The sequence below is a fragment of the Bos javanicus genome, chromosome 4 (assembly GCF_032452875.1).
Source record: "Bos javanicus breed banteng chromosome 4, ARS-OSU_banteng_1.0, whole genome shotgun sequence".
Lineage (NCBI taxonomy): Eukaryota > Metazoa > Chordata > Mammalia > Artiodactyla > Bovidae > Bos > Bos javanicus.
The window spans coordinates 106,578,477-106,603,433 of record NC_083871.1 but is presented as its reverse complement, the minus strand read 5'-3'; the positions used below and the strand labels follow the sequence as shown (position 1 = coordinate 106,603,433).

At 42.0% G+C, this 24,957-nt stretch overlaps 3 gene segments (V, D, J or C); all 3 read right to left on the bottom strand.

Annotated features, from left to right (window-relative positions):
• Positions 1–1,524: 1,524 nt before the first annotated feature.
• On the bottom strand, positions 1,525–2,425 carry LOC133246925 (T cell receptor beta variable 20-1-like). The segment is given in 2 exon segments: positions 1,525–1,877; positions 2,356–2,425. Coding segments are annotated over 2 exon segments (384 nt in total).
• A 2,592-nt stretch (positions 2,426–5,017) lies between these two features.
• Positions 5,018–5,582, bottom strand: LOC133246555 (T cell receptor beta variable 19-like). The segment is given in 2 exon segments: positions 5,018–5,352; positions 5,486–5,582. Coding segments are annotated over 2 exon segments (384 nt in total).
• Positions 5,583–21,407: 15,825 nt separating this feature from the next.
• LOC133246542 (probable non-functional T cell receptor beta variable 23-1) lies at positions 21,408–23,320 on the bottom strand. The segment is given in 2 exon segments: positions 21,408–22,841; positions 22,928–23,320. Coding segments are annotated over 2 exon segments (405 nt in total).
• Positions 23,321–24,957: the final 1,637 nt, after the last annotated feature.

The window sequence follows — 24,957 nt, the reverse complement described above, 5'->3', positions numbered from 1 at the left end:
GGGACTGTCAAGAGTCTTCTCCAGCACCACAATTTGAAAGACTCTCTATAACACTCTTTATTTCTAGGCTTTTTATATTTTGCTAATCAAATGGATATCAATTTGCATATAATTGCATCTTTCTCCATGTTTCTTCATCACCAGGAAATCAATGTTTATTGATTACAGGTGTTTCTTCTCCAAAGTGTATGTTAATATTTTTGCTTATTTTTACTGGGCTATGCAAGGATATCCAACCAGTCCATTCTGAAGGAGATCAGCCCTGTGATTTCTTTGGAGGGAATGATGTTGAATCTGAAACTCCAGTATTTTGGCCACCTCATGAGAAGAGTTGACTCATTGGAAAAGATTCTGATGCTGGGAGTGATTGGGGGCAGGAGTAGACGGGGACGACAGAGGGGGATATGGCTGGATGGCATCACTGATTCGATGGACGTCACTCTGAGTGAACTCTGTGAGTTGGTGATGGATAGGCAGGCCTGGCATGCTTCGATTCCTGGGGTCACAAGGAGTCCGGCATGACTGAGCAACTGAACTGACAGAAGATTTATGGTCAATGTGTGATTTTTCCTTTTCCTAGAAAAGGATTTTTCTAGGGGTTTAAACTCAGTGCTTCACTTACTAGCTTGTGGCTTCCGACAGAACTTTCTAGTTTTGCAGACAAGCCTTGTTGTCTGAAGTCTTTCTTATTTATCCTCTCTGTCTTCTCCTTCCTCTGATCCCTTTGTGAAGGTTCTGTGCATGCTCTGTACTTGGGTGTAGAGGGTTGCCCCGTCCAGTCCTACCCTGTTCTTTCATCAACCTCAATACTGTATATAGCACATCCTGAATTCCTTCATGAGTGAACATCTCTACTTGGCTGCCTAATGATTCCATTTGTCTTGAGAGTCTAGGATGGTGACAAGACAGTGCTGAATTTTCTTGGAGGAAAAAACTCCAGTGTTTATTATAAAAGTGTTAGTCACTCAGTCATGTCTGACTCTTTGTGATCCCTTGGACTATAGCCTGCCAGGCTCCTCTGTCCATGGAATTTTCCAGGCGAGATACTGGATTGGGTTGCCATTCCCTTGTCCAGGGGAACTTCTCAACCCAGTGATAGATCAAACTTCCGTCTCGTGTATTGCAGATGGATTCCTTACTGTCTGAGCCACCAGGGAAACCCATTATAGAAGTATTCATTGCTTTATAGAAGCATTTTGGGATCTACCTATAGGATTATGTGTCAATTTATCTAAGAAATTATGATTATCATAAGGGAGAATCGGAAAAAAAAATCCAGATTTTATACTTTTCAGCCCAGGGAACTTTCCAGGTTGGTTGGCCATTTATAGGCCTAGCTCCATTCCCATATGGCTAGTTCTCAAGCACCATACCTTCCCCCCACTCTCTAATCAGATATTTTTCTCTCCCTTTCTCTCTCTACACACACAACCACAGATGACTCAGTCAGAGAGGCTGTGGCTTTTCTCTCTCCACACCTCCTTCCACAGGGCCCCATGGTTCAGTGGGGTGGGAAGGGGGTTGCTACCAGGATTCTTGTCTGGGTCTCTGATCTCGGCCCAGCGCTGTGTCTCTAGCACCACAGAAGTAGAGGCCGCTGTCTCCAGGATCCACATTTGTCACCATCAGAGATGAAAATGTTAGGTCTGGATGACTGATGGGAAACTTGTCCTTGGTATAACCTTGTTCGTATGTGGCATTAGTGCCCACATTAGAAGTTGCCATCAGCACGAGGCCTCGTTTCGGGAACTGACGGTACCAGAACATACTTGAGGCTTGAAAATCCACTGCACGGCACTCGATGGTCACAGAGGCTCCACTCTTACTGAAAGCCCTGTGGGGCTGCTGAGAGACGAGAGCGCCAAGCCCAGAACCTGCTGAGACAGAGATCAAGGAGATGAGAGCCCAGCAGGACAGGAAGACATGACCATAGGCGGAAAACCACAGCCTGGCTCACTCGCTCACCTTTTTCCTGGCTCCAAGGGAATCCTGTTTGTTTTGTGAAATCATCCTGTCCTAATTCTTAGGCTTCTCATCCCCCATCTCTCCTGACTGGTGGCTCCTCACCTTACCCTTTACGCCTCCAAATAGGATGGAATGTTCCCTCTCATTTTGTTCAGTGTAAAAAAATCCACAGTCTTAAGGAATTCCCTGGTGGTCCAGTGGTTAGGATTCAGTGTTCTCACTGCCAGGGACCAGGTTCAATGCCTGGTGGGGGAACTAAGATCCCACAAACCAAACAGCCAAAAAAACTTCAAAAATTGTAAAAGTCCACAATCCCTGACTATCACTTCACACATGCCAACACACACACACACACACTTGACCAAGCTACTTAGCTAATAAGGCTCGTACTGGGTCCCAGAAGCAGCAGAAGCACCAGCATCTTCAGGAACTGGCCTCACACCACACCTCTCAGCAGAAAGATATGACCTTGCCCTTTCTTTCTCCACCCCTAGAAGGAGGGCTGAGTGTCTGCATAATTCTAAGGATGCTCCAGTCTGCCCCCTGGTGGTCATCATTATCACTGATGCAGGATCCGCCCCTCTTTCAATCAAGTGAAAGTGAAAGTCACTCAGTCATGTCCAACTCTTTGTGACCTCTGGAACTATAGCCCATCAGGCGCCTCTGTCCATAGGATTCTCCAGGCAAGAATACTGGAGTGGATAGCCATGCCCTTCTCCAGGGGATCTTCCCAACCCAGGGAGTGAACCTGGATCTCCTGCATTGCAGGCAAATTCTTTACTGTCTGAGGTGTCAGGGAAGCCCTTTTCCATAAAAGAACCATTCAAACATTGCTGGAAGAACTCAGAGATATTCTAACCCAACTCTCAATGTTATAGGACAGAAACTGAGGCCTAGATCATTGAAATGATAGTAGTTTCCTAGTCTTATGTAAGGAAATGGCTATATTTGTGTGGTAAATGACATTGTTAATTCTTTACTTCTGTAACGTATCCTCAAAGTAATCAAGACAACTCATGCTTATTAATCACTAGGACCATAGATGAACATAAGGACTATCAGGCTAGAAGCTCAATGCTTCTTCACACTGAAAAAAAAACACGTCCTCATCTTGTCAATGAAGTATTTATTTCATGAGTATCTTATGCTAGTCCCCTCATATAATGGACTGAATACTAAACATATCTATGTATCATATAAACACACATCTCTTTATAATAATCTGAATGCGGTAGAAGTGAGGCTATGATTTTTGAAGCTGGGTCACAAGTAACGTGATAGATCCCTCCAGGGTCTCTTGAATGCTCACTCTAGGGGAAGCCAGCCACGAGATAATCATTTTCACTACCCCGAGGCCACCATTCTGCAAGGAAACCCACCTAGCCACATTGAGGGGCTGAGGGTAGAAAGACAGACGTGCTAGGCTGGTGCACAGCTGCCCAGGCACCCCAGGGCAGGGGTCAGCCACGTGCGGAAAGACGCCATCTTGGATGTGCAGGCGACTGGAGCCTCAGGCGTCTCCCGCCTCAGGGACCATCTGACCATGACCGCCTCAGTTCAGTTCAGTTCAGTCGCTCAGTCGTTTCCGAGTCTTTGTGACGCCATGAATCACAGCACGCCAGGCCTCCCTGTCCATCACCAACTCCCGGAGTTCACTCAGACTCACGTCCATGGAGTCACATGAGCGGCCCCAAATGGGGACTGCCCAGCCAGGCCCACTCAGCCCACAGAACCATGAGAGATAATATATGTTAAAGTCACTACATTTTGAGGTGGCTGTTGTTACTGTTGTTTTTCTAAGCTTTTAAAATGAGATATAAAATCCACATATAATACATTACACAAACCTTGAGTGTACAGCATAGTGAAATTTCACGAATGAGTGCATCTATATAACTGCGACCCAGATCAAGATAGAGGACATTTTCATAACCCAGAAGCCTCCCTCATGCTTCTCTACAAGTGAATTAAAAATGCCCTCAGAATGTAGCTGCTGTCTTAACTTTGTACAGTCTGTGCTCTGGCTTATTTTTCACGAAGAGATCCATACATTCATGAGATCCATCCATGATTTCACAAATAACATTTGCTTTTCTGCTAGATTTGATTCCATTCCTAAGGGTAGCTATTTGTTTGCCGTGTTGCTGATGGTCATTTGGGTGTTTCCAGCTTGAGGTCACCAGGAATAGAGCTGCCACGACAGTAGGTTTTTCTCACATATCCCTTTCTACTTCCTCAGAATTCTGCACTATTTAAGTTTTTATACAATTAAACTGGTTTTCTGACTTGTCTAATTTACTCATTATTTTTTCAAACTATGTATATGGTGTCCAAGAAACATTATAGTTATTTTATTGTATTCTTCTAGAAATTGTTCTTCCAAGGTAATTGATGCAATGGCTTCTTAACACTAAGAAAACATTGAGTTATACTTTTTTGACGTTCATACAGTCACTTTCTTACAACTTGGCCATGGGAATAGGGGCCATTATGAAATTTCACAAAGAGTTCTTTTTAGTACTAGGACCACCATGAAATAATAAAGAGTTCCATAGTTTTACAGTGGATGTTTTGAAATCAAGTGATGTTTTAAAATCTGCTTTTTTTTTGTCATAAATTCTTCCACTGGAAGGAGGAAACCTGTTTCCTTTCCGTAGGTGATTTAGTCGCTAAGTCATATCTGGCTCTTTGCAACACCATGGACTGGAGCCCGCCAGGCTCTTCTGTGCATGGGATTGTCTAGGCAAGATACTGGAGTGGGTTGCTATTTCCTTCTTTAGGGGATCTTCCTGACCCAGGGATCAAACCCACATCTTTTGTATTTCCTGCATTGGCAGGCAGATTCTTTACTGCTGTGCTACCTGGGAAGCCCCCTAATGTAGATAGGTGTGATTTTTAAGAATCAACCCAGGGGATTGCTGAATCATGATTGTGCCATTCCATGACATGTGTTGCTGCAGCAGCTGCTTTGGGTGCTTGGTTCAGGAGGAAGAAGCTGACTTCCAAGGGTACTGAACACAGAAAAGCCCCGCCACCTGGTGGGAAGCAGGACTCATTTGTGTGCAGAGAGGAGGTGGCTTTGAGTCACTGTGTCTCTACTAGCAGCACAGAGATACAGAGCCGTCTGGTTCTTCTGTGCTGATGTCACGGTAAGAGGAAAGAAAGGCTTCTTTTCACGAGAGGCGCTGTAGCCTTTAGCTATGTCTTCTTTCTGAACATTGTTTACAACTCGGGAGAAGAAGATCAACCTCAGTCCTAAACCTGGGTCCTGTTGGTACCAGTACATTGAGTCGTAATCAAAATCCTGTTCACATTCCAGGGTCACAGCTCCGCCTTCCTTTTTGAGCAGGTATTTAGGGGTCTGAGTGACCCCACCAGCCACAGTGCCTATGGAAGAAAGGGAACAACTCGGGAAACAAGGCCCAAGACGGCAGCCAATGCTGCTGCCGTGAGGGAAAGGCTTAGCTCTGGAGCTGAGAGTCTTTAGGATGGGAATCTGCTCTCTGAACCCGGGACTCACCTGCTCCAAAGAGACAAAGGGCCACACAGCAGATCACCTGGTTGCCCATAGTGGGAAGGGGGTCTCCTCGTAGCCCCCAGCACAGACCGATGAAGAAAGCAACTTAGTTATGGGTCTCTCCTTGGTTGAATGTGTGGAATCTATCAGAAGCCCAGAAAGGAGAGTTGGACAGGATCCTGTAGATATCCAAGAGGGGCTCCCTAATCTGGCATATGAGGCGACTGAGGACAGAGATCTGAGTCACTTGCACCTCCCTTATGCCTCCCTCCCCCAAACTCTGCATTTTGCCTGGCCCTAGTGGGCGCCACCCCACATTTCCAGGCCAGAGCCTTACTGTGATTGGCCCACCTTCCTCCTTGCAGTAAGAAAGGTTTGATCACAATGGGAGCACAGTAGATGATCTGGTCACACAAGAGCACAGAGTTTATTTTTTTTAACTTTTTATTTTGCAATGGAGTATTGCTGATTAGGTTCGTCTAGTCAAGGCTATGGTTTTTCCTGTGGTCATGTATGGATGTGAGAGTTGGACTGTGAAGAAGGCTGAGCGCCGAAGAATTGATGCTTTTGAACTGTGGTGTTGGAGAAGACTCTTGAGAGTCCCTTGGACTGCAAGGAAATCCAACCAGTCCATTCTGCAGGAGATCAGCCCTGGGATCTCTTTGGAAGGAATGATGCTAAAGCTGAAACTCCAGTACTTTGGCCACCTCATGGGAAGAGTTGACTCATTGGAAAAGACTCTGATGCTGGGAGGGATTGGGGGCAGGAGGAGAAGGGGACGACAGAGGATGAGATGGCTGGATGGCATCACAGACTCGATGGACGTGAGTCTCAGTGAACTCCGGGAGTTGGTGATGGACAAGGAGGCCTGGCGTGCTGGAATTCATGGGGTTGCAAAGAGTCGGACACGACTGAGTGACTGATCTGATCTGATCTGATAGCTGATTAACCATGTTTTGATGTTTTCAAAGGGACTCAGCCATACATATACTTGTATCCATTCTCCCCCAAACTCCCCTCCCATCCAGGCTGCCACATAGCCCTGAGCAGAGTTGCCTGTGTTGTACAGTAGGTCCTTGTTGGTTCATCCGCTTTTTGATTTTCTGCAATTGTTTCATCAAAGAAAATGATAACAAAACGGTGTTCTGTAGGTGTCCAACATTTTTTGTTTGATGAGAATAAAAAAACAAATAAAAATTCACTGAGATTAAAATCTGAGGTGATGTGTTTCTAATGAATATTTCAGGATCAGACCCATCTCCTAAATTCCAGACCAGTTTATCCAACTCTATTCCCACCATCTCTGGGATGTACCATAGACGTTTGAAGAATTTCTAATCCTGGCATCCATACCTACCTGTGCAAGTACTAGGCAGGGAACGTTCCAGAAAGAATAAGAGGCAACATATGTTGGTATAAAGAGCACAACCCTTTTGGCCAAACACACCTGTGTTTTCTCTCTCTGTTTCCCCACAGCCCACCTCCCATTTTTTTGAGCTTGAGAAAGAAAAAGTGAACTCCTGAAACCATATTTTCCTAAGTTGAAAATGAAGAAATAGTGCCTTTCCTTGTCTTGGTGATAAAATAAAACCCTTATTTAAAGCATGCAGCAGAGAACTCGAAGTAGAGTATGAAGTAAAGAGAAGCATCAGGATGCATATTTCCCATGACAAATGATGTTGTTCTAAATTATGTTCCCGTTTTGGGGTAACAGAGTCTTCGTCCCTGAGCCTCAGTTGGCGTGTTCCAGCCCTCTCCTGTCTCCATCTTCATCCCTTGGAAGGCTTTGTAGCCAATTTCACTAATCAGACATGTCGGCTTCCCCAGCCCACGGCTGTTTCTGGGATGGGCCTGGAGAATGTTTGTGCAGTGGAAGGACATGACTGCATTGATATGGATTAGGAACTGGCACAGAAACACACTGGAGAGTCTTCCAGCTCCACCAACTGTATCTTCAAGGCACCGAGTCCCTCTTTGGGTAATTCAGCAGAAAAGCGCTCCAGTGGCATTCCTGACTCATCTGTGATTTTTTGTTTCCTCAAGGTAAATCATGAATTTCAGATCTTCCTCCAGGAGCTGCTGATAGTACACTTAACTGTGTCCTTTCACTGGGCTGCATCTCAGTGTTACCTCCTGTTCTTCACCCCTGACAAGGTGTCTTGGGTTCCTGGTGATGCCAACATTCATGGGACCTCAGAGCAGAAGGGACTGCATGAGACGGAGTTTTAATAGAAGGGGACGTGAGTGCCTTCCAGTGAAGCAAGGCAAGGGGAGCTCAGAAATGTTTGAAGTCTCCTGCACTCATTTAAAAGTTCATAGGAATTTTGCTTTGTACTCCAAAATGCAATTAGTTGCATTGGTATGAATGTCAATACCTTTTAAAACATCTCTGAGCAACATGGAGGTCCAGGGCATATTCTTAACACAGCTATTGACCCACAGATAAAGTCCAGTGATACTGATCTGTTAGCTCAAAACTCACTGCCACCAGGAGCAGATGACCCCTCAGCTGAGCAGGCTGGTGCCCATGGCAGGGTTGGGCATGAAGGGGAGCCTGCAGGCAGGACCAGGAAGTATATTTAGTGCATCAGCTTGGGGAGCTAGAGCTCAAAGCTGGCTTCTATGAGGCGGGTCTTCCTGTGAGGTCACCATTTCCAGTGCATCCCATTGTCTCCAGAGTTAATCTTGTACCTCACTTAAATGGAACTGAGGTTCAAGATTAGTCTTTTTCCCCTCCGAATTATGCACACAACCTGGTTTAGAATATTTCATTATGGACATAGTGTTGAGAGGTGAGTAGCTTCATTATCAAGCCTTAGCTTCTGAAACAGTTTGTGCCACTTCTGCACACTTTTTATTTTTAATTCCTCCATTTTCTTTCATTGGCTTGTATCATCTTTCCATTTTCCATTACCATTCCATTACCAGGGAATGACCACATGTGATATTTAGGTACATTTGTTGAGAGGCAGGGAAGTGGAGACCAGAATTTCTGCCAAAAAACAATAGAGATAGAATAGGATTTGACTCCGTTTCTTTCCTCCACCTCAGCTAAGCAAGGCTTCAAGCATCTTGAGAGAACCTTAGTTAATGGTTCATAATCCATTTTCTTCTCTGTTATATCCTACTTGATTTTTTTGATGTAAGTAATACAAAGAACTGTCACTAGAAAAACCATAAACTCTCCCTCTCAAACCTTTTGTCTCATTGCTATTTATTTGTATTATTCTCTTTAATCACAATTGGAATACCTGTGTGTGAGGGATCTTCCTTCCTTCCATTCTTTTGTCCTTTCCTACCCTGTGACAGTAGATAATTATATGAAAGTAGATGCAAAGAAGGAATTAGACAGCATCCCTCCCTTTTAGAACCCACAGGCTCCCTGGAGGAGATGTACCTTGTACATCTAGGATGCTCAGGCCTCAAATAATAAATAAGATCATAGTAACTTTTAGTGTCCAAATAACTATGGCTCAAGACCTTCTTTTATCATAGCAGGGTCCTAAGGCCTTCTTCAAAGGGTCTCTCTTATTGTCATAGGCTTACCTAATTATGTGCTTCAATCAGAACTTAGCTGCCATCACCACTTAGAATCCGCTCAGTCATTTCTCCTGAAAACACTCCAAATTGTTCACTAATGCTATTGACAAAAATGCCCATCTCTGAATACACACGTCTAGCCTGAAGGGACTCTTTCAGGATGCTGTCAGATCCAGGAATCCTCAGGCTGCTAGGGCAGTAGGAAAATGAGTTATCTCTTCACTTTTTTGGCTATTACAGATAATGCTGCCTGAACACACACGTGAAAGTTTTTGTGTGGACACACGCTTTCAGTTGAAATTGGTAGGTTATATGGTAATTCCACTTTAACTTTTGAAGAACTGCCCATACATTTTACACAGTGGCTGTACCATTTTCCATTCCCACCAGCAATGCATGAGGCTCCCAATTCCTCCCCAGCTGCCCCCAAATTTGTTGTTGTCTGTCATTTTCATCATGCCAAGTGGATGTGAGATGGCATCTTACTGTGATTTTAATTTCATTTCTTTAATGATTAATGATACTATATGCTACATTTGTTGGCCACTTACATTACTTCTTTGAAGATGTGTATTTAGATCTTTTGCTTATTTTAAAGTTGGATTATTTGTCATTTTATTGTTGAGTTGTAAACTTTTTTAAATATATATATAAGCTTTAAATATATATCTCATAGATATATGATTAATAAATCATCTTTTATCAATAAATTAATCATTAATATTATCAACATTAATAATGTTATTAGTATTATTACAATTATTAATAAATTAATTTTTATTAATAAAATAATACATCAGTTTTCTAATTTTGGAGGTTACCTTTACCTCTCTAGAGAGTGCTCTTTGAAGCACAAACTTTTTTCTTTTTTTTCAGTTCAAAGAATTCCAGCCTACCTAGCTTTTCTTAGCTGCCTGTGCTTTTGGTGTGATAGCTAAATCATTGCCTATTCCATCAACATGAAGATTTACACCTTTGTTTCCTTCTAAGAATAATCTCAGATCTTATACTTACCTCTTTGATACATTTGAGTGAATTTTTGTATACGGTATGAGGAAGGTATGCAACTGTATTCTTTTGTACATGGATATCCAGTTTTCCTAGCACCGTTCATTAGAAAGAATACTGTTCTAGTTTAATGGCCTTTGCACTCTTATCTGGAAAAGGCAATGGCAACCCACTCTAGTACTCTTGCCTGGAATATCCCATGGATGGAGGTGCCCGGTAGGCTACAGTCCCTGGGGTCGCAAAGAGTCGGACATGACTGAGCAACTTTACTTTCACTTTTCACTTTCATGAACTGGAGAAGGAAATGGCAACCCACTCCAGTATTCTTGCCTGGAAAATCCCACGGACAGAAGAGCCTGGTGGACTACAGTCCATGGTGTTGCAAAGAGTTGGACACGTCTGAGCAAGCATACACGCACTGTTCTAAGCAGCCCTTTTGGCTTGAATTACATTTACTTGCCTTTTATTTATTTTTAACAGCTTCCTCCCAACCCAGAGTTTGAACCCAGGTCTCCCACATTGCAGGCATATTCTTACCAACTGAGCCACAAGGGTAGTCCAAGAATACTGGAGTGGGTAGCCTATCCCTTCTCCAGCGGATCTTCCCAACCCAGGTATCGAACCGGGGTCTCCTGCATTGAAGGGGATTATTTACCAACTGAGCTATCAGGGAAGCCCTAGATTTACTTACTTTATAATTATTTTTAACAGCTTCATTGAGCTATCATTCATGTACCAAAACTGCACATATTTAATGTACAGTTTAATGAGTTAGCATCAGTTCAGTTCAGTTCAGTCACTGAGTCATGTCCAACTCTTTGAGAACCCATGGACTGCAGCAAAGCAGGCCTCCCTGTGCATCACCAACTCCTGGAGTTTACTCAAACTCGTGCCCACTGAGTCTGTGATGCCATCCAACCATCTCATCCTCTGTCATCCCCTTCTCCTGCTGCCTTCAATCTTTCTCAGCATTAGGGTCTTTCCCAATGGCCCAATGGGTCAGCTTTTCACATCAAATGACCAAACTCTTGGAGCTTCAGCTTCAGTATTAGTCCTTCCAATGAATATTCAGAGTTGATTTCATTTAGGATTGATTGATTTGATTTCCTTGCTGTCCAAAGGACTCTCAAGAGTTTTCTCCAGCACCACATGTAAAAAGCATCAATTCTTTGGCTCTCAGACTTCTTTGTGGTTCCACTCACATCTGTACATGAATACTGAAAAACCATAGTTGAACAATATGGACCTTTGTCAGCAAAGTTATGTCTCTGCTTTTAATACACTGTCTAGGTTTGTCATACCTTTTCTTCCAAGGAGCAAGCGTCTTTTAATTTCATGCCTTCAGTCACCATCTGCAGTGATTTGGGAGCCCAAGAAAATAAAGTCTTTCACTGTTTCCAATTTTTCCTCATCTATTAGCCATGAAGTGATGGGATTGGATGCTATGTTGTTATGATTAAAAAATAGGAAGCCAAGCTTAAAGAACTTAAAAAGACCTCAGTAAAATATCAAGGAGGGACTTTTAGGGGAGGGAGAAGTATTCTGTGTCTTGATTGTCATCTCAGCTATCAATGCTGCTAAGTCGCTTCAGTCGTGTCCGACTCTGTGCGACCCCATAGAGGCAGCTCACCAGGCTCCCCCATCCCTGGGATTCTCCAGGCAAGAACACTGGAGTGGGTTGCCATTTCCTTCTCCAGTGCATGAAAGTGAAAAGTGAAAGTGAAGTTGCTCAGTCATGTCGGACTCCTAGCAACCCCATGGTCTGCAGCCTACCAGGCTCCTCCTTCCATGGGATTTTCCAGGCAAGAGTACTTGAGTAGGGTGCCATTGCCTTCTCCGGCCAGCTATCTATACAGGTGCAAAATCTCCTCAAAAAGTGTTGAAACATATACTCAAATTGGGTGCATTTTATTGCAGAGTTGTTGCTTTTAAAGCTTGTGTAATTGTAGTATTCAGGACCTAGGGAGTTGCTGAGTTTCTTGGTCAGCTCCTCTGGCAGGGACAGCTGAGAGAAGCAGCCATGAACCCCTAAGGAGTCCCTGGGTCTGGATCAATTAATGTGCTGAGCAAGGTGATCAGGGTGCCTCTCCTTGATTATCCTTATTTCTGAAGACACAGTTTTGCCAGGTGAAAAGCTCAAAATTACACATCTTAATAAAGATTATTAGGAACCCATCAAGGTCACATCCTGTGTCTCTCCTTTGCCAGATACCCTGCAAACTGGGAAATGAGACCCCTCACAGCTTCCTGCCCCGTCCTTGGTTTGTGTTCCCACCAGCTGTTTTCCACCTCCCCTTCGGCTCATCCTGTGTGGCCATTTACAGATTTTTCCTTCTGCTTTATGCTCTTTCAAGGTGGGTTTCTGTTAATTCCTACCCTCCTACAACACCACTGATTTCCTGAGATGGGTCCACGGTGAGTTTGTGCTCTAAGAAAAGCTGACGCGCAGCACTGTGGATCGGCTGCTGGCACAGAGGTACAGAGCCGAGTCTGCTGCCTCGGTGGAGTTAATTTCCAGGCTCAGGGTGAGTTTTGGCGGCACTCAGCTGAAAATCGCTCTTTGAACACTTCTGTGCCTTCACAATGTCTTGCTTCTGAAAGTAAACCAAGAACTCAAATGCCTCTTCCAGCTTCCTGTGATACCAGTAAACATTAATATGTCCTCTTATGGGGACACAATCCATCTTTGCTTTCTGGCCTTTTCCTTTGACCAGATGACCTGGACTCTGGATGACCTCACCCTGAGGAGGTTATCAGGAGCTCCATCCTCATCCATGGAGCCTGTAAGGAATGAGACAGTAAGTGCAATGAAAGTCCAGGAGAAAGGCTTATTTTGCAGACACAGGAGAAAGTCCTGAGATTGGAATCCAACAACTTCACAACAGGGATATACCTGCTCCTCAGAAGAAAAAAAAGCTGCACAGCACAGGAGGCTGAAGCATACGTCTTGCTCAGGGAGAAATCATGGTGGTGACTTTTCCCCTAAGGTGCTCATCCCCCTTCAGCAATTCCTTGTGGCGTGGTCATTATAGCCCCTGTGTACATGAGTCTCTTAACATTTCATAGGCTGGGAGGGCAGAGAAAGCTGGTGAAACAACTAGTTTGAATTTGAAACTGCTTTATTTTTCTTTTTTCCCAATTCTTCTCTCTCATCAGTCTTTAAAGAATAGAAGTCATTTCACATCAGTGATTTATTTCCTTTTTTAACTTGTCAATTTGCCCTTTCCCCTCCTCCCTTCCCTCTTAGGCAATGAATGATACACTTTGCTATATGTCAATCACAGCTTCTATTGCATTTACAAAATCGTATAGCAGCTACTTTATGTTAAAAAAACAAATTTTGAGCTCTGCAAATATTTGTGATGAACATGCAGTACATCTAGAGAAATCACAAAATGAATGATCTTGCCTGGAACAATCAATTTAGGAAACAGACTTTCACTGAGAATTTCCAAATCTCCGTGTTATTTTTCTAGATTCTTATCTTTCTTTCTCTACCTGTCTTGGTAATCGTAACATTATCTTCCCTATTTTCTCTCTTTGCCTAAATTTCAGTGACTTTCATCAAGTTTCATGGGAATATCTTTTGTGATTTTGAGTAGTGTGGCATTGAATACATAGATGATAGTACAAAAACAGGAATACTCTTTCTATTGGTTTAGCTTATTCATGATCGTGGTGTATAGCTTCACTTGTTTCAGGTTTTTTAAATGTTTTCCCTAAAATGTGATACTTTTCTGAATTAAGTCATCATTTACCTAATAGATTTTTAATGTATTTTATATGTTGTTATAATTTGTAAATGGTCTCTCTCCTTAAAAAACATATTTTTGACTGTTTCTTGCTAATATATGGAAATAAACTGACTTTTTAAGTTTATGTTAAATTCAGTCAATTTATTAAATTTGTTGTTATTAATAATGCAATTCTTCTTTAGATTCCTTTGGTTCTTCTCAATTTTCCATCTGTCTTTAATCATTTATTCGCTCCTTTCCTCATCCTCACCCTTCTTTCTAGTTCTATTGGCTAGATATTCAGCATAATCATGACCAGAAAGAGTGGTGGACTTCATTTACTTACTTGTTAATTCTGTTTGACCCAGAGAGCTACAGGTAGTAGATAAGTGGTAGATGCTATGGAGGGTTAAAAAGTGTAAGATTAGGTCCTGCTATTAGAGGAGTTCGGAGAAGAGGATGGCACCCTACTCCAGTACTCTTGCGTGGAAAATCCCATGGACGGAGGAACCTGGTAGGCTGCAGTCCATGGGGTCATGAAGATCGGACACGACTGAGCGACTTCACTTTCACTTTCATGCATTGGAGAAGGAAAAGGCAACCCACTCCAGTAGTCTTGCCTGGAGAATGCCAGAGACCGGGGAGCCTGGTGGGCTGCCGTCTATGGGGTCACTAAGAGTCGGACACGACTGAAGCGACTTAGCAGCAGTAGCAGCCTGAAACTGTTAGCTTAGGATGCAGATTTTCTCTGAGAATTTTTAAGTCCCTGTGTTATTTTTCCAGATTTTATCATTCTTTGTCTACCAGGTTTTGGAAAACACAATCCCAATGTCCAGTATTTACTCTCTTTCGTTCCATTTTCAGTTTTAACTTGTGTAAGAATCTGTAAATTATATTTTAATCAGTGTTTTATGTCTTTGAAATTTATCTAAGGGATTCATTCTGTCTATACTTTTTCTGTGTCATATTTTTATTCACTTTTATGTCTGTGATAATAATTTCTGTTTTTGCAGATAATTTTATATAATTCACTTTTGCTAATATGTGCATGCCTGCTCATTCCCTCAGTCGTGTCTGACTCTTTGTGACCCCATGGACTGTAGCCCACCAGGTTCCTCTGTCCCTGGGATTTTTCAGACAAGAATCCTGGAGTGGGTTGCCATGTCCTCCTCCAGGGGATCTTCTCAAGCCAGGGATCCAACTTGCATCTCCTGTGTCTCCTGCAAAGCAGGTGGATTCTTTACCTGATGAGCCATCACTAATATATAAGGTTCCATTTATTATTAACAGTCAGAATTTATTATCCATTCTGAGTTCATGTCCACTAGTTTTCTCTAGATTTTGGTGCTAGTACAAACAGGACTTCATTCTTATACCTTTCTTTACATACCAAGGTATAATATTTCTCTTTACCTAGGAATATAAAAATTGAGCCTTAGGGTCACCATGTCAACTTTACATTCTAAGACAAAATGCTTTCCAAATTAAAATGAATTCGCTCAGTTGTGTCTAACTCTCTGTAACCCATGGACTGTAACCCGCCAGGCTCCTCCGTCCATGGAATTTTCCAGGCAAGAATACTGGAGTGGTTTGCCATTTCCTTCTCCAGGGGATCTTCCCAACTCAGGGATTGAACCGGGGTCTCCAGCATTGCAGGCAGATGCTTTACTGTCTGAGCCATGACGGTGGCCCCAGGGAAGCTCCAAATTAAGCCAGATAAATAATCCCAACAACTGTTGATGTTTTCTAGGGTTGCACATCTAAAATTCAATTGGTACTATTCTTTCTAATTTTTTAAATTTCTGGCTGTGCCCATTGGCATGCAGTTTATTAGTACCCTGAACAGGAATAGAACGAAGTCCCTTTCCCCCCGCCCCCCGACCCGCTGCCCCCCCCCGGCCCCACCGCTACAGGGGAAGCTCAGAATCTTAACCACTAGATGGCCATGGAATTCCTGTCATTTATGGTCTTTTAACTTTGCCAGTCTATTAGGATAAAATGGTATATCAATCTAGTTTTAGTTAGCATTTTTATGATTTTTCAGTTTAGATCAGTTCAGTCACTCAGTCATGTCTGACTCTTTGTGACCCCATGGACTGCAGCACACCAGGCTTCCCTGTCCATCACCAACTCCTGGAGCTTGCTCAAACTCATGTCCATTGAGTTGGTGATGCCATCCGACTATCCCATCCTCTGTCATCCCCTTCTCCTCCTGCCTTCAATCTTTCCCAGCATCAGGGTCTTTTGCAATGAGTCAGGGCATCATATCAGGTGGCCAAAGTGTTGGAGCTTCAGCTTCAACATCAGTCCTTCCAATGAATATTTGGGACTGATTTCCTATACAATTGACTGGTTTGATCTCCTTGCAGTCCAAGAACTCTCAAGAGTCTTCCCCAACACCACAGTTCAAAAGCATCAATTCTTTGGTGCTCAGCCTTCTTTATGGTCCAACTCTCACAACCATACATGACTACTGGAAAAACCATAGCTTTGACTAGACAGAGCTTTGTTGGCAAAGTAAATGTCTCTGCTTTTTAATATGCTGTCTAGGTTGGTCATTGCTTTTCTTCCAAGGAGTAAGAGTCTTTTAATTTCATAGCTGCAGTCACTATTTGCTCTGATCTTGGAGCCCAGAAAATAAGGGTGTCACTATTTCCATTGTTTCCCATCTATCTGCCAGGAAGTGATGGGACCGGATGCCATGATCTTAGTTTTTTGAATGTTGAGTTTTAAGCCAACGTTTTCACTCTCCTCTTTCATTTTCATCAAGAGGCTCTTTAGCTCCTCTTCAGTTTCTTCTATAAGGGTGGTATCATCTGCATATCTGAGGTTATTGAAATTTCTCCCAGAAATTTTAACTTCAGCTTGTGCTTCATCCAGCCCAGCATTTCACATGATGTACTCTGCACATAAGTTAAATAAACAGGGTGATAATCTATGGCCTTGATGTACTCCTTTCCCAAATTTCAACCAGTCTCTTGTTCCATGTCTGGTTCTAACTGTTGCTTCCTGACACACATACAGGTTTCTTAGGAGGCAGATCAGGTGGTCTGGTATTCCCATTGCTTTCAGAATTTTCCACAGTTTGTTGTGATCCACACAGTCAAAGGCTTTAGCGTAGTCAGTGAAGCAGAAGTAGACCTTTTTCTATAATTCTCTTACTTTTTGGTTGAATATATTTTTTCTGTTTATAGGCCACTAGTGTTTTTAGTACACTGCCGTTTGACCACATTTCTTTTTGAATGTTCAGCTATTACTTATTTGTAACAATTCCTTACATATTCCTGATAGCAAACTTTGTCAGTTACATGTGCTGCTAATATCTGTTCAATCAGTGGCTTGTCTTTCACTCTTTGTAATGCCTTTTTTTTTTAAGTTGGAATTCCTAATTTAGTTGAGTCTACATTCTCTTTGGGGAGGGTATACATTTAATTCTTTATAATTATGTTCTTGTACCCCAAGATCATAAAGATATACTTACCAGTTATTTACCAGACAGCTAACATTTTAAAGTTGTGTATAAGCATTTGATTCTTTAATAATAATTATTTTTGCTTAGGCTGTGAAAATGAATTTAAGTCCATCCTTATTTCTGTGGATAACAGCTTGTCCAAGAAGAACACTGCATTTTTCCCCTGCATACCTCCAGTGATGGCTCTATCATATATAAAATGCCTACTTAAACACCAGTTCAGTTCAGTTCAGTTCAGTCGCTCAGTCATGTCTGACTCTTTGCGACGCCATGAATCGAAGCACACCAGGCCTCCCTGTTCATCACCAACTCCCAGAGTCCACCCAAACCCATGTCCATCGAGTCAGTGATGCCATCCAACCATCTCATTCTTTGCCGTCCCCTTCTTCTCCTGCCCTCATTCTTTCCCAGCATCAGGGTCTTTTCCAGTGAGTCAGCTCTTCACATCATGTGGCCAAAGTATTGGAGTTTCAGCTTTAGCATCAATCCTTCCAGTGAACACTTAGGACTGATCTCCTTTAGAATGGACTGGTTGGATCTCCTTGCGGTCCAAGGGACTCTCAAGAGTCTTCTTCAACACCACAGTTCAAAAGCATCGATTCTTCTGAGCTCAGCTTTCTTTATAGATCAGCTCTCACATCCATACATGACGACTGGAAAAACCACAGCCTTAACTAGACAGACCTTTGTTGGCAAAGTAATGTCTCTAGCTTTTTAATACGCTCTCTCAGATCAGACCAGATCAGATCAGTCACTCAGTCATGTCTGACTCTTTGGGACCCCATGAATTGCAGCTCGCCAGGCCTCCCTGTCCATCACCAACTCCCAGAGTTCACTGACACTCACGTCCATCGAGTCAGTGATGCCATCCAGCCATCTCATATGCTGTCTAGGTTGATCATAACTTTCCTTCCAAGGAGTAAGCGTCTTTTAATTTCATGCCTGCAATCACCATCTGCAGTGATTTTGGAGCCCCCCAAAATAAAGTCTGACACTGTTTCCACTGTTTCCCCATCTATTTCCCATGAAGTGATGGGACCAGATGCCATGATCTTCATTTTCTGAATGTTGAGCTTTAAGCCAACTTTTTCACTCTCCTCTTTCACTTTCATCAAGAGGCTCTTTAGTTCTTCAGTTTCTGCCATAAGGGTGGTGTCATCTGCATATCTGAGGTTATTGATATTTCTCCCGGCAATCTTGATTCCAGCTTGTGCTTCTTCCAGCCCAGCATTTCTCATCATGTACTCTGCATAGAAGTTAAAATAAGCAGGGTGACAATATGCAGCCTTGACGTACTCCTTTTCCTATTTGGAACCAGTCTGTTGTTCCATGTCCAGTTCTAACTGTTGCTTCCTGACCTGCATACAGGTTTCTCAAGAGTCAGGTCAGGTGGTCTGGGATTCCCATCTCTTTCAGAATTTTCCGCAGTTTATTGTGATTGACACAGTCAAAGGCTTTGGCATAGTCAATAAAGCAGAAATAGATGTTTTTCTGGAACTCTCTTGCTTTTTCTATGATCCAGCTTAAACTTGCTCCCCTTTTAAATCCATGATTTTCGTTTGTCTGTTTATTTATGCCTTTTTCATTATCCTAAACTAAGAAATAATTTGATAGTTCAAGGAGAAATCACCTTACTTTGTCTCTGTTCAACATTCCTTTCTCTTTTCTGTGTTGACCACTTAAATTTCAGATGACTTTGGTCAGATTTCATGAAAATATCTTTTGTGATTTTGATCAGCCCTGAACAAACAGTTGATAGTGAAGATTTAGGAATACTCTTACCATCGGTTTTACTGATTCATGATCATGGTGTACATTTTCACTTATTTCAGGTTTTTAAAATGTTTTCCTCTAAAATGTAATCCTTTTCTGAATTACAGTCTCATTTACCTAATAGATTTGTTTTTATGTATTTTATATGTTACATTAGAATTTTTAAATCATCTCTCTTTAAAAAACATTTTAACTGTTGATAACATATGGAATAAACTTTTTATATTTATGTTAAATTCAATAAGCTTATTAAATCTGTTATTATTAATAATGCACTGCATCTTTAGATTCCTTTGGTTCTTCTAAACTTGCCGTCTGTGTTTTAAAACTTTTCTTCCCCTCCTTTTCTCATTCTCAGCCTTTTTTCTTGTTCTCCTGGCTGGAATTTGGCAAAATCTTCACTAGAAATACTAGTGCCATTCATTTACTTATTTATCAGTTATATTTGACTTGGAGAACTACAGGTACTAAATATGTGGTAGATGCTATGAGGGTTACAAGGTATGAGATTACATCCTGCTATTAAAGGAGTTATCCACATGCCAAGTGAAAGCGAAAGTGATCGTCGGTCGTGTCTGACTCTTTGCCACCCATGGACTGTAGTCTGCCAGGCTCCTCTGTCCATGGAATTCTTGAGACAAGAATACCAGAGTGGGTTGCCTTGCCCTCCTCCAGGGGGTCTTCCCTACCCAGAGATCAGACGAATGTCTCTTACATCTCCTGCATTGACCACTAGTGCCACCAGGGAAGCACATCACTCTTCTGACTGTTATTGGCCCAGGTTCATCTTGGCTGACCCACATGAAGCCAAGACACTAGATGCCCAGGTTTGCTGCAGAAAGTGAGAGTGAAAGTCGCTCAGTCATGTCCAACTCTTTGTGACCCCATGGACTACACAGTCCGTGGAATTCTCCAGGCCAGATTACTGGAGTGGGTCGTTGCCTTCTCTAGGGGATCTTCCCAAAGCAGGGATCAAACCCAGGTCTCCCACACTTCAGGTGAATTCTTTACCAGCTGAGCCACCAGGGAAGCCCAAGAAGACTTGAGTGGGTAGCCTATGCCTTCTCCAGCAGATCTTCCCTACCCAGGAATTGAACTGGGGTCTCCTGCATTGCAGGCGGATTCTTTACCAGCTGAGCCATAAGGGAAGCCCATTTGCGTCAGGGAAGGGATTTATTTGCAAAGGAATCAGGCAAAGAGATGAAAGATCTTCTGCCCAATTTTAAAATTGTGTTGTTTGTGTTTTTCATATTGAGTTGCCTGACTGTTTATATATTTTGAATAGTAATGGTTGACTGATTATTTTGTTTGCATATATTTTCTTCCATTCAGCACGTTATCTTTTTTTCGTCAGTGGTTCTCTTTTGTTTGTTTGTTTTTGCTGTAAGAAGATTTTAAGGTTAATTCAATTGCATTTGTTTATTTTTGCTTTTGTTTTCCTTCCCCAGTGAGACAGATCTGAATATACATTGCTACAATAGATGTCAAAGAGCGTTCTGTGTTTTCTTCTAGGAGTTTTGTTGTTCCTGATTGCACGTCAATCTTTAATCCATTTTGAGTTTATATAAGTGTGTGGGGTGTGAATGTTCTAATTTCATTCTGTTATGTAGCTGTCCAGTTTTACCAGTACTACTTTTTGAAGACAATCTTTTCTAAACTGTATATTCTTGCATTCTTTGTCATAGTTTCACTGACCGTGTTTTTGTGGGTTTATTTCTAGACTCTCAGTTGTATGTCCATTTTTGTGCAATATCATTCTGTTTTGATTATTATAGCTCTGTATTAATAATATTAACTGAAGTCAGAGAGTATGACACCTTTTGCTTTGTGGGCATTTTTTTATTCTCTTGAATGCTCTTTACTATCTGGGGTCTTCTGTGTCTATTGCATAAATTTTAGAACTATTTGTTCTAGTTCTGTGAAAATTGTTGTAGGCATTTTGATAGGGACTGCATTAAATCTGTAGTACAGACCTTTTAGCAATATTAATTTTAGAAATGGCCCATGAGTGGAACAAGAAATGAATTCACAGACTTGACCAGCGGAGATGCAGCAACTGAAATTCTTTGCAAGTCATGTGCTTTGCAGTCAAATAACTCCTTAATATAGTTAATTCACTGGTTTATTTTCATAAGCAAAATATATCTCTTCTTAACTCTTCCAGTATGGTTGAATTAGTTTCTTTTACTTTAAAGCAGAACAATACTAACAGGCACACAGAAAATCAGACTGATCTTATGATCTCAGGTATGGTTGCTGAAGAACACTAATTTCTGGAGAAGGTGTTTTTCTATAATATATTGTGTTTGAGATATCAATTGAGAAATGTAAAGACTAAGTCAAAGTGTGATAATGCAAAGTCTTGGAAGAAATATTTGAATAAATAAATTCCACATGAGTATGGAAAATGAAAAATTAAATGAAAAAGTAAATTCATAATACATGTCTTAAAAAATTTAGAGAAAAGAAAAAAAATTCAACAAAATATGTGCTGGACATAGTCAATAAAAAATATACAGAGCAATGGTTGCTGTTTCTATTGTTGCTAAGTCAATTCAGTCTTGTCCGACTCTGTGCGACCCCATAGACGACAGCCCACCAGGCTCCCCCATCCCTGGGATTCTCCAGGCAAGAACACTAGAGTGGGTTGCCATTTCCTTCTCCAATGCATGAACGTGAAAAGTGAAAGTGAAGTCGCTCAGTCGTGTCCGACTCTTAGCGACCCCATGGACTGCAGCCTCCCAGGCTCCTCTGTCCATGGGATTTTCCAGGCAAGAGTACTGGAGTGGGGTGCCATTGCCTTCTCCAAGCAATGGTAAAAGAAGTTAAAAAGACCTTAGTAAAATAGCATGGAGGGATTTGGGGGGAGGGGGAAATAGTCTGTGTCTTGATTCTCACGCTGGTTGCATGGGTTATAAACTTGTCACAATGTACTGAAATACAGACCTAAATTGGAGCATTTTGTTTTGGTATGTTATGCCTCAAAGTTGCTTTTAAAAGTTGCATGATTGCAGGAATCTGGTTGAAGAGAGATGCTGATTTTTCTGCTCAGTTGCTCTGTCAGGGACAGATGAGAAGCAGCCATGAACCAACCCTGAGGAGTCTCTGGGTCTGGAGCAATGAATGTGCTGAGCCAGGTGATCAAGGTCCCCACGGAATACAGGTGACTTGCAGATTATCCCTATGTCTGAAGCCACAGCTTTGCCAGATGAAAAGAACGGAACTGCATGTTTAATAAAGACAGTTAGAAACCCATCAAGGTCACATCCTGTGTCCCCTTTGCCAGATATTCTGCAAACTGGGGAATCTGAGACCCCTCACAGCTTCCTTCCTCTTCCTTGGGTTTGTGTTCCCACCAGCTATTTTCCACCTCCCCTTCTGCTCATCCTGTGTGGCCATTTACAGGCTTTTCCTTCTGCTTTATGCTCTTTCAAGGTGGGTTTCTGTTAATTCCTACCCTCGTACAACACCACTGATCTCCTGAGCTGGGTGCACGGTGAGTTTGTGTTCTAAGAAGAGCTGACGTGCAGCACTGTGGACTGGCTGCTGGCACAGAAATACAGAGCCGAGTCCGCTGCCTCGGTGGAGTTGATTTCCAGGCTGCAGGGTGAGTTTTGGGGGCACTCAGCTGAAAATCGCTGTTTGAACATGGCTGTATCTTCTGTAATTTTTCCATTCCGCAAATAAACCAAAAACTCAAATGATTCCAGCTTCTTGAGATACCAGTAAACAGAAGCGTGTCCTTTAATGGGGACACAATCCATCTTTGCTTTCTGGTCTTTTCCTTTGACCAGATGACCTGGACTCTGGGTGACCTCAGTGTCCATGGAGCCTGTAAGGAAAGAGAAAGTTCACAAAAAGCCGTAGAGGGAGGCTGATTTGGCAGCCATAGGAGAAAGTCCAATACATTTGCCTCACCTGCTCCCCAGTGAAAAAGAGCCACCCAGCACAGGAGGCTGAGGCTCATGGCTGACTCCAGGAGAAAGCAGGGCAGCGGCATTTCCTCTCAGGCCCCTCATCCCCCTTCAGCACTTCCTGGTGACGTGGTCACTTCCTGTGGTCCTCACAGTTCCCGGGTACCTGAGACTATAATATTTCATAGGCTGACAGGACAAGGAAACCTGTGAAATAATCAGTGTGCATTCCAACCTGCTTTAACTTTCTGTTTCCTGATTCTGCTCTTCCGTCGCTTCTTTAAATGTAAAAATCATTTCTCATGAATAATTTATTTGCTTTTTAAATGTGTCCATTTGCCCCCTCTCCTCCTCCCTTCCATCTCAGACAATGAACCATATAACTTGCGGTATGTCAATCATAACTTCTACTACACTTACAAAGTGGGATAGCAGCTACTTTATGTTAGCAAACCAAATTTTGAACTATACAAAAGAAATACTTGTGATGCACCTGCAATAGATCTAGTCAAATAATAAAATGAATGATCTTGCCTGAAGCAATCAGTTTGGGAGGTAGATTTTCCCAGAGAATTTTTAAGTCCTTGTTGTTCTTCTGGATTCTACCATTCTTTTCTACCAGGTCTAGGTAACCATAATCCCAAAGTTCAAATTTTTACTCACTTTCTATTATCACTTTTAGATTTATGTAAGAATCTGTAAATTATTTATTCATCAGTGTTTTATGTCTTTGAAAATTATCTAAGGGGTTCATTCTGTTTATACTTTGTTCCGGTAATGTTCTTTTTTTATTCAATAGTGTGTCTGTGCCAATAATTCATGTTTTGCACATAATTTTAGATAATTCAATTTCATTAATAACTAGAATTCCATGTATTAGTTTGTCAGAATTTATTATCCATTCTCGAATTTATTCACAGTAGTTTTTTCCTCTAGGTTTTGGTACTAGTATAAACAGGACTACATTCTCATACCTTTCTTTATAAACCGAGTTGTAAGATTTCTCTATACCTGGAAATATAAAAATTGAGCCTTAGGGTCACCACGTTAACTTTACATACTAAGACAAAATGCTTTCCAAGTTAATTAACTCAAATCATCTCAAGAACATTTTATTGTGTGTTTTCTAATGTTACACATCTAGGACTCAATTGGCACAATTCTTTTGCCAGTCTATTAGGATAAAATGGTATCTGACTATAGTCTTAGTTTGCACTTTTTATGATTGTTAAGGAGGTTGAATATATTTTTTTCTGTTTATAGGCCACTAGTGTTTTCTGTAGGCTGCAGTCCATGGAGTCGCGAAGTCGGACACGACTGAGTGATTTCATGTTCATTTTTCACTTTCATGCATTGGAGAAGGAAATGGCACCCCACTCCAGTGTTCCTGCCTGGAGAATCCCAGGGACGGGGAGCCTGGTGGGCTGCCGTCTATGGGGTCACACAGAGTCGGACACGACTGAAGCGACTTAGCAGCAGCAGCAGCAGCTATTACTTATTTGTAACAGTTCCTTATACATTCTGGTTACCAGATTTTGTCAGTTACATTTGTTACTAATTCCTTTTGATTTTGTGGCTTGTGTTTCACTCTTTGTAATTTTTAAAACATATGTTTATGTATCTCTTTGGCTGCTCAGGGTCTTGGCTGTGGCACACAGGCTCACTGTGGCAGCCTGTGGGGTCTAGTTCCCTGGCCAGGGATGGAACCTGGGCCCCCTGCACTGAGAACACTGAGTCTTAGCCAACGGACCCCAGGAGAGTGCTGCAGTGTTTTTATTGATGCTTCTAATTTAGTTGGGTCTACATTCTTGTTATGGAGTGTACACATTTAATTCTTTATAAGCAACGCTTTCATACTCCAGGGTCATAAAGATAAATTCACAAGTTATTTATCAAACAGCTGACATTTTGAATGTTGAACTGAAGCATTTAATTCTTTTATAATGTATGGAATTTTAGTTTTTAAAATCTTTTATAACAACTTGTCCCAGAAGAACGTTTTGTGTAGTGCCTTACTCCTCTGCATACATGCAG